The following is a 15,422-nucleotide window of genomic DNA, read 5'->3' on the forward strand; positions in this document are numbered from 1 at the left end:
AAACAATTTAATAAATCATAAACTACACTTTTAATTTTTGCCGCAGCCTATCATCAAGATCTTCCTCTGCTTGCTCTACATTGGCACTGATATCTTGTCACTCAGTGAGGTAACAATGAATAGAACATTTTTCTGTTGTTGTCACCCACAGCACTCATTCAAGCACTTCCAGGTCAGGTGGAGATTGATGCCAGGTTAGGTGGAGAGAGTAAAGTTGCCTGTACACTTCCTAACAGGGTGCCTTTTCTCAATGTCAGAGGAGCAACCTTGACTGCACAGTGTAACATTAGAAATTTCCATATCAATCGTCTTTCCAGCTTCCCTGCGTGCAACTCGTTTCACTTGGAATACTAGGGGAGGACTTGCAGCCCATCAGTCTGACTTGATTTAAACCCAGAATCCTGAGGCAAAATCAGAGTGCAGATGCACTGCACCAACCATGCACTTGTCTCTGTTTTCATTCTAAATACAGAAAATGCTGGAAATACCCAATGAAAGGTCATCAACCTGAAATGTAAACTCTGGCCAGGATGTTCTGGCCCCACCCGCCATTGGGATCTTACGGTCCTGCCAAAAGTCAATGGACTTTTGGCTGACCCGCCCCATCCCCGGCAGCTGTTTTTCCCCCCACAGACGCGATCGATGTTCTTAACCTCTCAATACTGAAATTTTAATTAAATAAAAGTTAAAAGCTCTCCTGATGACTTGACAGGTTTATATAATTAAGTGCCATTGACTAGCAAAGTCCCAATTTTGCTCACAGTCTGTGCTGAGTTTTCTGGCCTCATCCAGGACAGGTATGCAAGGTGTTTCATCAGCCTTGGTTTCAGAGGGGAAAACAGTCACCAGGTTTTCCCTTCTTATGATCACTACCCAATGACCTCTGCTGGAAATTTGTGGATGTTGGGGTAGGGCAGGACTAAGCTCATCTGCAATACATCCCACAGTCAAATAGCCTGCCACCACTCACTTTTGAAGCTCACTGTCAAGATGTGGATATGAGTTATGGCAAATCTAGCAAAGTGCTGGATGGTGAATGGGGACCTGTGATTACCATACTGGAATCAGCCGTGAGGAGAAGCGTAGAGGGACACGGAGAGGGGAGAAAAGGGCTTGTGAGCGTCAAGAATGTTGCATATATAAATAGTATACAAGATATGGTCTTGAATAAAAATGCACCCTAACCCAGTAGGAGTCAAGTAACATCATGTCAATTCACTTAGAATATGACAACAGAGTGACAGTGGATGCATTTGCACCCTCCAGTCAATTTCAGCTCAGCTTAGCTTCTCGACCACTGCTGGGCTTACCAATGACATTTAACAGTTATTTCTTATTTTTAGTCCCTTTAAAATATGCCAACGCATTTCAAGGTTGCAGGATGCACTCTTCATCTTGCTCTATTGGGTTGTCTTCTGCCATTATTTATAGCATCTACTTGTTTACTGTGGTGCAGTTGTAGCATTTTTGTTTCTAAGCCAGAAGATTGAAGGTTCAAACTCCACTCCAGAGATTTGAGCCTAAAATCTGGGCTCACACTCCAGTGCAGTACTGATGGTGTACTACACTGTCAGAGGTGTCATATTTTCATTAGATGAGGCTCGTTCAGCTGAATCCATGAGGTACTATTTTGAAGAAGAGCAGCAGAACCCTCCCCAGTGTCCTGGCCAAACTTTATCCCTCAACCAACATCACTAAAACAGATAATCTGGCCATTTATCTCCTTGCTATTTGTGGGATCTTGCTGTGTGCAATTTGAGAAAATTATTGGCTACAATACGATGACCATACTTTAACACAACTTAATTGGATTGTAAAGCGCTTTGGGATGTCCTGAGGTCATGAAAGGCATGTCTGTCTTTTCTTGATATTTCTTCAGTGCCGTCCAATAAAGTCTACATCACAAATGCATTTACTGCAATATTGTAACTTAGTGAGAAATACTGGTGACAGAGTTATCTAGTTTATTTCTGTTATAAAAAAAAATCCAGAGGTTCAAGTGAAAGCCATTCGCATTTTTGCAGGTATAACTTTTTTCATATAACCATCTTGTGTCTGTTATAGTGATTATGGTTTTTAAAAATCCACATCCTGTGTCAGCTTTTTCTATTATACATTTTTCTGGTCCTGTGATGTCCTATGTCTCCATTCACTGTGAATGACACATACAAGTTGGCTGTGATGTAATTATACCCTCCTGCCAGCAGTGGTGCTGTCGTGCCTCAGTTGTACCGCCCCTCTCTCCTTGACCAGACAGGCTTTTTGACTCTTCTGCTTCCCAAATGATCAATTTTTGGCTACCTCCCTCTAAGCCACACCATAAAATTAAAGTATTACACAAAGAATAAAATATACAACATTAAAATGGGGAACTGAACTAGGTCTGTGCAGACCAACTCAGTGATACCCCTCTCTAAAAACCCACTTCAACTGTTCACTGGCACCAGTTTTCACTTTGGGAAAATTAGCGTTAAAGGGACCTAAGGGACTAAAAAGGAGCTTCTTAGCACTAATGCCAATTCAACCCCAACAATCGACCCATTGTGACTTCCAGAGAGGCCTACCACTGGGCTGCCAAAGTGCTTGCTTAAAACAAGGGGCTGACCTCTATCCCACCCAAAGTTGTGCCTTAATGACATAAATATGAGCTTTTCACAATTTTAGGAAGCACAGGGCCAGAGGTTATGGTGCAAACCGTTTGTTCCTGTGTACTGGTAGTCAGGAAACGACCAGAAAGATTTTAAGCATTGATTTTTTTTTTGTGGATCTGGAAGCATTAGAAGGGCTCCTCCTTACTCCACCATGATACTGCAGGCTGCTGCCAACCAGGCCTCACTCCGCCTTGACATTACCTCTCCCTCGGGCAGCTACTTGTAGGCCTCTGCTGGTGTCTCCAGACTTTTCAGAGATCAGAGGATTCGGAGCTGCTTTAGGGCACCCATTTGACATCATAGCTCGCCTACCAAATTCAATGAGGCTAGGGCCTCGAAATCTCAGCGGACCTTTCACCACTGCTACTGGTGATCCGGCTGCCCCACAAAATCGACCCCAGCTATGTGAATTTCTGCATAAAATGACTTTTACTCCATAATTTTCATTGAAATCAATGGAATATAAATTACTGCCAGTGCAATTCTCCCTGTGATATGGACATCTCAACTGTGATCTAAACGCCTTCACTTCTTGGCACACTAATGATCCAGAGACATGAGTTTAAATCCCACCATGCAGCTGGTAGATTTTAAATTCAATTAATTAATAAAACCTGGAATGAAATCCTAGTCTTAATAATAATTATTGAGAAACTACCAGATTGTTATAAAAATCCATCTGATCCACTAATGTCCTTCAGGGATGGAAATCACCATCCTTACCCGATCTAGCCTACACGTGATTCCAAACCCACAGCAATGTCATTGACTCTTAACCCCAATTCAGAAATGTCCCATCAAGCCACTCAATTGTATCAAATCACTACAGAAAAGTTAAATAAGAATAAAACTGGATGAACCACCCAGCATTCTCCTAGGCACTGGAAACAACAAAGGCAAACTCTGCCCAGTCAACCCTGTAAAGTCACCCTCACTGACAACTAGGGACTTGTACCAAAATTAGAAAGGCTGTCCCACGGACTAGTTAAACAACAACCTGACATAATCATACTCACCAAATCGTACCTTAAAGCCAAGGCCCAGGACACCTCCATCACCATCCTTGGGTATGTGCTGCCTCATTGGCGGGACAGACCCAGCAGAAGTGGTGGCCCTGGGAGACTTCAATATTGAAGTAACATGGCATCAGGTCAACCAAGAAAACTTCCTGCTGTTTGGCACCAGCAGCCCTCCCACAGCTGATGAATCAGTACTCCTCCATGTTGGAAGAAGCACTGAGGGTAACAAGGGTACTGAATGGACTCTGAGTGGGGGGGGGCTTCAATTCCCATCACCAAGAGTAGCTCGGTAGTACCACTACAGATCGAGCTGACCAAGTCCTGATGGACATATCTGTCAGACTGGACCTGTAATGGTTGATGAGAGAATCAACAAGAGCCTGACCACACCTTCACCAATTTACTTGCGACAGCTACATCTGATCTATCCATCACTGAGTTGGCAAGAGTGACCAACACAAAGTCCGTGCAGAGATTAACTCCCATCTTCACTCTGAAATTCCCTGCATTGTATGGTGTGGCACGATCAGCATGCTGAATGGAAAAGACTCAAAGCTGATTAAGCAGTTCAAAACTGGACCTCCAAGAGGTGCCATGGGCCATCAGGAACAACAGGATTGTATTCAAATACAATCTATAACCCCATGGTCCAGCATATCCTTCATTCTACATTCCAAGCCAAGTGTCAAACCCTGCTTCAATGAAGAGTGCAGGAGGACATGCCAGAGTGGCACCAGACCTAAGAATGAGATGCCAACCTGGTGAAACTAGAAGACAGGACCACATGCATGCTAAACAGCAGCAGCACCAAAACCAACAGGTCAGGTCAAAACTCTGTAGTTTTGCTACATCCAGTCAGGCAGTGTGGTGGAAAATTAAACAACTAACAGGAGGAAGAGGCTCCAAAAGCATCCCCATCCTCAATGATGATGGAGCCCAGCACCTCGGTGCAAAAGTCAAGGCTGAGATATTGGCAGAAGTACTGAGTGGATGATCCATTTTGGCCTCCGTCTGAGGTTCCCAGCATCCCAGATACCAGTTTTCAGCCAATTTGATTCACTCCTCATGAAGCCAAAAACTGGCTGAAGGCACTAGATACAGCAAAGGCCATGGGGCCTGACATGATCCTAGCTTTTGATCTGAAGACTTGCGCTCAAGAACTAGCTGCACCCCTAGCCAGTACAGCTGACTGACATCTATCTGACAAAGTGGAAAATTAACCAGGTACATCCTGTCCACAAAAAGCAGGACAAATCCAACTCGGCCAATTACTACCCTCATCAGTTGTCCCTTCTTCATCAGCAAAGTGATGGATGGTGTCATTGACAGTGTTATCAGGTGGCACTTACTCAAAAATAACCTGCTCACTGATACTCAATTTGGGCTTGGTGGGCCACTCAGCTCTAGGCCTCATTACATCCTTGGTCCAAACATGGACAAAAGAGTTGAATTCCAGAGATAAGATGAGAGTGACCTTGATATCAAGACAGCGTTTGACTGAGTGTGGCATCAGGAGCCCTGGCAAAATTGAAGTCACTGGCAATCAGGGGGAAAACTCTCCACAGGTTGGAGTCTTACCCAACATAAAGGAAGATGGCTGTGGTTGTTGGAGGCCAATCATCTCAGTCCCAGGACATCAGGAGTTCCTCAAGGTAGTGTCCTAGACCCAACCATCTTCAGCTGCTTCTCAATGACCTTTCCTTCATCATAAGGTCAAAGCGGGGATGTTTGCTAATGATTGCACAGTGTCCAGTAGAACTTTCAATTCCTCAGATAATGAAGTGGTCCATGGCCACAGGCAGTAAGAGCTGAGCAACATTCAAACTTGGCCTGTTAAGTGGCAAGTAACGTTCGTGCCAGGCAATGACCATCTCCAACAGGAAAGAATCTAACCATTTCCCCTGACATTCAACGGCATTACCATCGCTGCAACCCCACAATTACACCAGGAAGTTACCATTGATCCAAAACTTAACTGCACCAGCCATATAAATATGTGGCTACAAGATCAGGTAAGAGGCTGAGAATTCTGCCCAAAGCCTGTCCATCATCTATAAGGCATAACTCAGGAGTGTGATGGAATACTATCCACTTCTGACTGGATGAGTTCAGCTCCAATAACACTCAAGAAGCTCAACACCATCCAAGACAAAGCAGCCCACTTAACTGGCACCCTACCTACCACCTTATATATTCACTCTTTCCAACACCGATGCACAGTGGCAGCAGCGTGTACCACCTACAAGATGTACTTCAGCAACTCACCAAGGCTCCTTTGAAGCACCTTCCAACGCTACAAACTCTACCTCCCAGAATAACAAGGGCACCAGACCTTGGGAACATCTGCACATTCCCCTCCATGTTACTCATCATCCTGACTTGGAACCGTATGGCAGTTCCTTCATTATCACTGTGTCAAAATCCTGGAACTCTTTTCCTAATGGCACCATGGGTACACAGCATGGACTGCAGCGGTTCAAGAAGGTAGCTCACTGCCACCTTGTTATGGGTAATTAGGGATGGGCAACAAATGCTGGCCTAGCCAGTGATGCTCAAAGCCTGCGGACAAAAAAAATAATTGTCCACTAACACTGTATTTGCAGGAACCCACAGTGATGCAGTATGTCAGTAGGTGCTGTTGTACCATAGGGTGACATGCTTGAGCGAAGAGGGTGTTTTGTTGGTTGTGGTCAGGTAGTCGGTTAGGAGGAACCCTATCAAGAGATCCCAAGCCTTCCATTGCCATGTTATGTAATAGTAACAATCTTTCCAAGAAACAGTAGTGCAATCAAGTAAGTGACAATAAATAATGCTGGCTGTATGAGGGCATCAAGTAATGAAGAATAACTTCTCAAGTTATGGGAAAAGAGTTCCTCAGTCATCCGTCACTCACTCAGGCAAGTAGTTGATAAACTCCATCGAAAAATAACCATGCACTTCAGGCTCCTTCCCAGCCACTGAAAATGAGATTCTTGTTTCTGATTGATGTTTTCGGAGGAGCTAGTAAAAATGCATTTCCAGCTGATTAGTTCTGCGGGTGTCAATCTCTTGCTGTTTTATGACCTGCAGACTACGTGCCAGATGTACATTTGCTTTACATAAACTAACAAAGATGAATGACTAAATTTGAGTGTGCTTCTTTCTCTCCTTCTCTTCTGTATTTCCTGAGGGAGAGGACTGTGCAGCAGTACTGCTACAAAAGAACTTTAACTCTCTCTGTGCTGCAACTGCAGCTAACTAAAAGCACCATATATGTTCTCCCTTTGAAAAAAGATGGTTGCAACAATCAGGGGCACTTTCTTAATAACCACAATGATATTAAAGATAATATTGAGCACTCAGTTCGCAGATCCAAAAAGGAAGCTATGCGATTAATTTTCGACTATGCACTTGAGGAAGTTCCCTACTGCCAGCACATTTCTCAGAAAATGGCCCCCAGTAGTCTTCAGTCATGAAAGAGTTAATTGAAAGGAAATATTAGGGCAGGGATAGAGGTTCCTGCTTCAGTTTCAGGTCATCTCAGAGGAAACCTGTGATCATCTGAACATTATTTTTTCATTTTTCCTCCCTTCACCTAATGTTATTTCCCAGGCAAGCAATGTCCTCCAAAATGACATACAGGTCATGCAGGGAATAAGACAGATGGATGTTTGCAAATCTGAATCTGGGCAAAGGAAAGCAAATACCAGCTCCCACTTGCAATATCACAAAGCCTTCAGTCTTCTTGAAGCACCATAACTCTCTCCGTATCTTATGAATGTTACTTAGACTGTTGCATTGAATTGGTTTAGAATTTCTTATTGGCATCCATTGTAAATGTGCACACTTCAGTCAATGATTGTATTTATTATATACAAAGGCCTTTGGATCATTTGGGAGAAAAACTGAAAGGTACCGTCAACCACACTTGAATCGAAGGCTGTGATTCACACCTCAACAAAGTAAAACGAAAAGCACAATGTCCCAAGTCTAGAAGTAAGAACAAAAGATGCTAGAAAAGCAGAGTGGAGGACTGATATTGGTGACAATACTGGCAAAAGAGTTGAGATGTATACAAAATGTGATTTCCTCTTTTATAATCGCTCAGGGGGATGTCTTCTGGTGCAGTGGACAGTATGCCTGTCTCTGGACCAGAAGCCCTGGGTTCAGGTCCCACTCCGTGACTTGATGGCCAAGGAAGGGGTATTCATAACATGCCCATACAAGTTGAATACCAACTTTTAAATCCTTCCAAAATATGCCAATGGCAGGCGGTAAGAGTGGGAGAGATTCCTGATCAGCCATGTGATGGAAAGAAATTGGAGCCTCTACCATCACTATCCATTGCGCCAGGCTACAACATGCATGTAAAAGTGTATGTTGCCACAGTGACTCAGATTCCTTGGGGGGCCGGTTGGCCGGATGACCAGTGTGGATCAGATTGGTGCCAACAGCACGGGGTTTGATCCCTTTTCCAGCTGGGGTGGATTTGGGGCCAGCCTCCTTGCCCCACCCCTGGTGAAGGTCGTAGCACTGCGGGTCAGACCTGCCTTTGGACAGAAAACTCAAGAAGCACCACTCTGGCTTTTGTTGTTGCTAAAATTGTCAACAGAAAGAGCTTACGCCGTCACACCCACCCCCAAACCCCAACCACACATGCATCGACCCCACATTGCTCAATATTTGAAAGCAAGAGACAGATTAATATTTCAGGAAGGCTCCACGTTCTGCAGTATATTTGACTACATCCCACAGAGATGTTAATGAGATGCCTACTTCCTGTGCAAAACCCCATGTCAGAATTTTTGCAAATATAGCCTGACTTCTCGCTAGGGTGCAGATGTGAATATTGTTGTCAAAAATGACGACCCATTTCCATTCCTTAAACAAAGGCGTTAAACTGAAGAGAGTTCAAATAGAAAATAAAGGAATTCCTTGTGAACTGTTAGATGTGTATAAGCTAACATTCACACAATGTCCTTGTTGCTGTCTACAAATGGATATTTATATAACTGTATGCTTGCTGCTCTGTGCTACTGTTTTTGGACATGAGTTAAGACAGCATGCCAACAGTTCAAGCTCTTCACATGTAGTTGGAGAAGACATTTTTCACTTGACTGCTTTTCCATTTTGCAGATGGTCTGATCGACTGCATGGATCCAGACTGCTGTTTACACAGCTCCTGCCAGAACCAGCCCTATTGCCGCGGATCTCCTGACCCACTGGACATTATTGGTCAAAGCCAGCAGCCACCCTCTCAGCAAGCTGCCCAGTCCTTCCATGATCGTATCAAGTTTCTGATTGGACCAGACAGCAGTCATGTCCTACCTGGGGAAAATCCTTTCAACAGGAGGTTAGTCTGTCAGTGCTAAGATGAACGCATATAAATCCAATCACACAGTGATGTAGTATGTTGTCTATTTTGTTGAAATGTAATCATAGAGTTTGTCCACACTATATTTCATTCCTCAAGTACATTTTGGATTGTTGCTTTATGCCATTAAAACACCTCTGGCTCCCATATCAAGGCTGTGAGTGGTAGCACTCTTTTCTGTGAATCAGATGTTTGTGGGTTTAAGCCCCATTCCAAGACCACAGCACCTAACATAAAAGCAAAATACTGCGGATGCTGGAAATCTGCAATAAAAACAGAAAGTGCTGGAAAAGCTCAGCGGGTCTGTGGAGAGAGAAACAGAGTTAACGTTTCAAGTCTGTATGACTTCTTCAGAGCTAAAGAGAAGTAGAAATGTGATGGATTTTATACTGTTTAAGCGGGGGTGGAGCAGGTGATCTTATTGAATGGCGGAGCAGTTCTGCTGATCTTTGTTTTGCTATTAACACATTCTGCTATCTTACCTTTATGCCACTATCAGCACCTTTGTTAGTCTTTAACATTATCATTAATACTCCCTTTGGTCCTGTGTCCATGACAACTTTGTCAATCTCTCCTTAGTTCCCACCTACCTCTGACCTTCTATTTTGCTCCACCTGCTCCACCCCCTCTTAAATGGTATAAAATCCATCACATTGCTACTTCTCTTTAGCTCTGAAGAAGAGTCACATGGACTCCAAATGTTAACTCTGTTTTTCTCTCCACAGATGCTGCCAGACCTGCTGAGTTTTTCCAGCATTTTCTGTTTTTATTACCACAGCACCTAGTCTAGGCTGCCACTCGATACAGTGTAGAGAGGTGCAGAAGCACATCAGAGGTACTGTCTTTCAAATGAGACAGTAAACGGATGCCCTATCCATGTGGGTGTAAAATATCACGGTTCAGAGGAGAACATGGAAGTTAACCTGGCTAAGATTTGTCACTTCAACCAATACCATCAAAAGCATGATAACTGGTTAGTTGTCCCATTGTTGTTTGTGTAATGTTACTGACCCTAAATGGATACTTTTCAGTTGGCTCCAAAAAGCTCAGGGATGTCCTGAGCTTGTGAAAGGCTCTGTGTAGACGTAAGTTATTCCTTTCCTGTATTGATAACATTTTAACTGAAGCTCGCAGGGTGGCATATTTCTGCTGTTTGCTTTGCATTTTGCCATTTGCTGCCGTTCTCCCCCTGCTATGCCACTGACACTGACTCCTCGTTGGGGTGCAGTCACACAGGTATCAGTAATCCACTGATAGTCCACACGTGCCCATTTTTTCACACCAAACTGGACAGTGAAGGTTGGCTGAGGGCATTAGAGCTGAGTAGCAGGCTATGCTCACCCAGTTCCTCTGCTTTCCAGTTGGAGCCTTTGGATAGTGACGAGGAACATCAAGTTTGGCTGCTTCTTCTCCACCCCCTTTTCAAGTACACCAAGGCTAATTGAGACAGCTCACTGTTACTCTGGTTAGGAACATAGGACTTAGGAGCAGGGAGTAAGCCATTTGGCCCTTCGAGACTGCTCCGCCATTCAATAAGATTATGGTGTGGCCTCAACTCTACTTTCCTGTCTTTCCCCCAAAACCTTTGACTCCCTTCTCTATCAAAAGTCTAATTCAGCCTTGAATAAGTTCAATGACCCCCCGCCCCCATCTCCATTGCTTTATGGGGAAGAGAATTCCACAGACTAACAGCCCTCTGAGAGAAAGGAAATTCTCATCTCCATCTTAAAAGGGAGGCCCCTTATTCTTAAATTGTGTACTCTAATTCTAGTTTCCCCTACAAGAGGAAACATCCCCCGGCATCCACTCTATCCACCTCTTTTCTAAACTCCAACCTGTTCAACCTCATCAAAAGATTAGTCCTTCATCCCAGGAATGAGTCAGGTGAGCCTTCTCTGAACTGCTCTAACACAATTATATCCTTTATCAAATAAGGAGACCACTGTACACAATATTCCAGATGTGGTCTCACCAAGGCCCTGTACAGCTGCAGTAGAACTTCCCTACTTTTATATTCCATTCCCCTTGCAATAAATGCTAACATTCAATTTGCCTTCCGAATCACTTGCTGTATCTGCATACTAACTTTTTGTGATTAATGTACCAGGAAAACCAGATCGCTCTGTACCACCGGGTTCTGCAATCTCTCTCCATTTAAATAGGATACTGGTTTCTATTCTTCCTGTCAAAATGGACAAGTTCACATTTTCCCACATTATATCCTACCTGCCGTGTTTTTGACCACTGAAGATCGTCTAACTCTGCACAGACTAGAGACGGAACTTAAACAATTGAACCTAAATAAATCCTCAAAAGATAGCAACAGGAGAGACAAAGATCACTTGGTGGTGAGCCATGGCAGGCTATAAAACAGGATAGTGGGTGGCAGGCATATAGGTAAACAACAAAGGCCAGACCAGGAAACACCTGGGATGAGGACTTCATTTGTTTGGAGAGACAGTAGAAGCTGAAGTTGTTTTCTTTGCAGCAAAGATGGTTAGAAGGGGATTTAATAGAGGTGCTCATAATGAGAAAGGATTTTGACAGAGAAAATAGGGAGACATTGTTTCCACTGGCAGGTAGTCACCAGAGAACACAGGCTTAGGATAATTGGCAAAAGAAGCAGAAGCCAGATGAGGAGAAATTTAGTTTACACCGCGAGTTGTTCATGGTCATTCTGAAAGGTTGCCAGAAGCAGATTTAAAAATAACTTTAAATAGGGAATTGTATATATACTTGAAAATGAAAAAAATCCCAGAGATATGGGGAAGAGTGACGAATTGAACAGCTCTTTTATAGATCCAGCACAAGCATGATGGGCTGAATGGCCTCCTCTTGTGCTGTTTGATTCTGTGTAGAGCAGAAATATAGGTGATGTGCAGAGTTTTGGTGTACATGGTAGGGGTGTGGGAGGAATTGAATTTTAGCATAAAGGATGTTGGGATTTTTAGCACATGGGGGAAAACCCAGAAGGAAAAAACAGTTCAGACCAGTACTTTTATTTCCCTGTTTTTACTGGCATTCCATTTTAAGGTATACAAGACCAGTTTGGACCAGTATTCTTACTTCCCAGTTTTTACTGTTTTCTTTCCTTCTGGGAGTCACATTTTTACTGATAATAGCTTCAAATTTGCAGATGTTGAGTACATTCAAGATTGTCATCGATAGATTTTTGGACACGAAGAGAGTCAAGGGATATGTGGGTAGGGCAGGAAAGAGGAGTTGAGGCAGAAGATCAGCCATGATTTTATTGAATGGCGCAACAGGCTCAAAGGGCTGTATGACCTACTCCAGCTCCTATTTCTTACGTTCTTGTGTTACTGATTAAGTGTGCAAATATCTCATTGAAAAGAAAATGGGTGTATTGGCCATGCTGTTTAATCACAATTTTGCCTGACCACAAAGAGTTTTAATTGTATACGACCCAGTCAATGGCTTTGTCATATAGATCTGAACCCTGCTCAAATAGGGTGGTTATCCCCGCACCACGACATTGGGAGGGCTGTCAGCTGAATGTATCTGACAGAAGGTGCAGTCAAGGTAAAAATGAAAAACAGCATTTACATTTATATAGTGCCTTGTACATTCTCAGGACATTTCAAAGTATTTCACAGCCAATGAATTATTTTTGAGATGCAGTCACTTTTGTTATGTAGGTAAACATGGCAACCAAAGTGTAGGTAGATCCACGACAAGTCAGATCTATGCAAACTGCAAAATCTGTTAATTGGCGCTTTCAAATTTTGAATTTTCTTCTTGCTCATTTCAAAAGCTTTCAACTCTGTTTCAATGAAAGTCTGTTTGGAAATTCCTGGGGATAGGTACAGTGCAGAGCAAGATCACAGTGCAATGACTAGTTAATGCCTGCTTAAATCTAAGGCAAATGGTCTTAATGATCTATAAAATTTCTATTAATAGAACACCTCCATTAAATCCTCTTCTAACCATCTCTGCTGTAAAGAAAACAACCCCAGCTTCTACTGTCTCTCCAAACAAATGAAGTCCTCATCCCAGATATTTCCTGGTCTGGCCTTTGTTATTCACCTATATGCCTGCCACCCACTATCCAGTTCTACAGCCTACTATGACTCACCACCAAGTGTTCCTTCGTACTCCTGTTGCTGTCTTTTGAGGATTTATTTAGGTTCAGTTGTTTAGGTACAATCCCTGGTCTGTGCTGAGTAAAAGGTGAGCTTGAAATCACAAATATAGCTTTGAATATAGCTAGCACATTGTCTTCCTAGTTCCAGATTTAGAAGTACCAGTATTTATTTTTAAAAAAGAAACAAAGTTTGAGCATTTGGTGGCTACAACATTCTGATCGTTGTTAGTCCTTTTTATTTAATGCTATGATTTGTTTTTACACATGGTGGCTTGTAGCACCTCACTGATTGAATACGCACCCTCACTGATGGAAAATAATGTTTAGTTTCCTGGGTAGGTGCAGACAATTTCATTGCATTGACCATTTTTAAATAACTGATTGTTCTGTTGAAATCTCTGTGCAAACATACAGAAAGGAAAAAACACCTTCCAGCGCTGCTTGTGAATTCACAAAGCCTGGACAGGCTGTTAGTTACCAATTGGTTTGGATTTGATTTTATTCATTTGTGGGATGTGGACCATGCTGGCTAGGCCAGCATTTATTGCCCAACCCTAATTGCCCTTGTTCAGAGGGCATTTAAGAGTCAATCACATTGCTGTAGGTCTGGAGTCACATGTAGGCCAGATTTCCTTCCCTAAAGAGCATTAACAAACCAGATAGGTTTTTATGGCAATCGGCAATGGTTTCATGGTCATCACCAGACCTTTAATTCCAGATTTTGATTGCATTCAAATTTCACCATCTGCCATGGTGGGATTCAAACCCAGGCCCCCAGAGCATTTCCCTGGGTTTCTGGAATACAAGTCAATGACAATACCACTATGCTGCTGCCTCCCCATTTAGATGTAGTTGAGTTGCAGTTGCTTTGTCTGGGAGTTCTATTGAGGGGGGGGTTGTTGTGGATGGAGGGCAGGTTCCCCACAATATACTTGTTAGGCTCAGAGTTTTGGCAAGATATCCAACATAAAGCTTTAAAAAAATTGCCTGATGGTGCTTGTGAATCCCAAACTCTGGTTCACACTCTCCTTCAGTTTGTGTCACACTGTGCACAGTAAGAAGTCAGCTGATCATGAAGTGTACCATAGGACATTCAATTCACCACTGATTTATTTTACAAGTTGTTTCTTGGCTAATAAGGGCAAACGGGCAATCAGTTTATAACAAAAAACTGCTGAAATAAAAATAGGAAATACTGCAAATACAGAACAAAAAAAGTCAGTGGCTATAAAGAAAAAGACTGTTTTGTGCCATTCATCAGAACCCGAGGCTAAAAGATAGCAAGTACATTAGCGCCATTAGGAAAAAATAGAGAGAATCTGGAGGGGGGAGGGAAGAGAATCAGCAGATAATGGGAATCACTGAAAATAGATTGAGCGATCTACAAACTACTTGATAATGATTGCTAGATGGTATGAAACATCATCAGTGCAGAGTAAAATAATGTACATATAATTAGTTTAAAGGGTTAGTTTAAATTGGGGACCCACTGTTAAATCAACATGTAACTGCTGTGTTAAGAAAGACCTTTCAGTAAATCCCGCACTTAAGTTTGATTTGGGCTTGTCCCTGTGATGTGTGTGTAAATGAGAGAAAATGAACTGCTTATTTACAGCTCATGTATTCAAAACAGAGAGGAAGTTCCACCTCTGTTCTGCGAGAGTTGGCATTTCAGTGCAATTGACAGGTCACGCATCTCTTGGTGGCTGTGGACAAAAATGGAGTTAGTTCTCTTCAGTCCTATGTCCTGGCTATGTTACCTGCTGTTAGCGTATGATGATCAGGTCAGACAACTCATGGTGACTGCGGACATTTAGACATAGTGCCCTTTCAGTTGCAATTAAGGAGATGAGAGAGCCATGTATTTTCTTGGCTACATGCTGGCTACAGGAGATGCGTAAATTGAATGCACATGATTGTAGCACATGAAACAAATTGAGATGGCAAGGGCTTATTCACAAATGTGCCATTTTGGGAAAAGGCATTATTTTTGCACTTGCATTGATTTCCAAAAATGTTGTGCACCCTGACAGAGAAAAGGAGCCATGTGGAGGTTAGACACTTCCCCACCGAGGAACAGTGAGAAACAAAATAAGAGTGCAAGACACCTGGATTGCAATATGAGGAATTGTCTTTAGCTAGAATTATAAAGACCTGAAAACAAGTTGTACCCAAGTATAGAACATGTTCAAAGATAAAAGCAAAATACTGCAGATGCTGGAAATCTGAAACAAAAACAAAAATTGCTGGAAAAACTCAGCAGGTCTGATAGCATCTGTGGAGAGGAAGACAAAGTC

General features: G+C 42.8%; 1 protein-coding gene across 4 annotated transcripts in view; it reads left to right on the forward strand.

Moving 5' to 3' along the window:
• The window catches only part of tenm3 (teneurin transmembrane protein 3), a 1,130,593-nt gene that overhangs the window by 1,031,474 nt on the left and 83,697 nt on the right, over window positions 1–15,422 (forward strand). For all 4 annotated transcript variants that reach the window (XM_078561809.1, XM_078561821.1, XM_078561828.1 and 1 more), the window contains one exon: window positions 8,786–9,002. In XM_078561809.1, coding sequence (XP_078417935.1) covers window positions 8,786–9,002 — 217 coding nt within the window. The remainder of the gene's footprint in view (window positions 1–8,785; window positions 9,003–15,422) is intronic.

This window comes from Cetorhinus maximus, chromosome 2 (genome assembly GCF_964194155.1).
Source record: "Cetorhinus maximus chromosome 2, sCetMax3.hap1.1, whole genome shotgun sequence".
Lineage (NCBI taxonomy): Eukaryota > Metazoa > Chordata > Chondrichthyes > Lamniformes > Cetorhinidae > Cetorhinus > Cetorhinus maximus.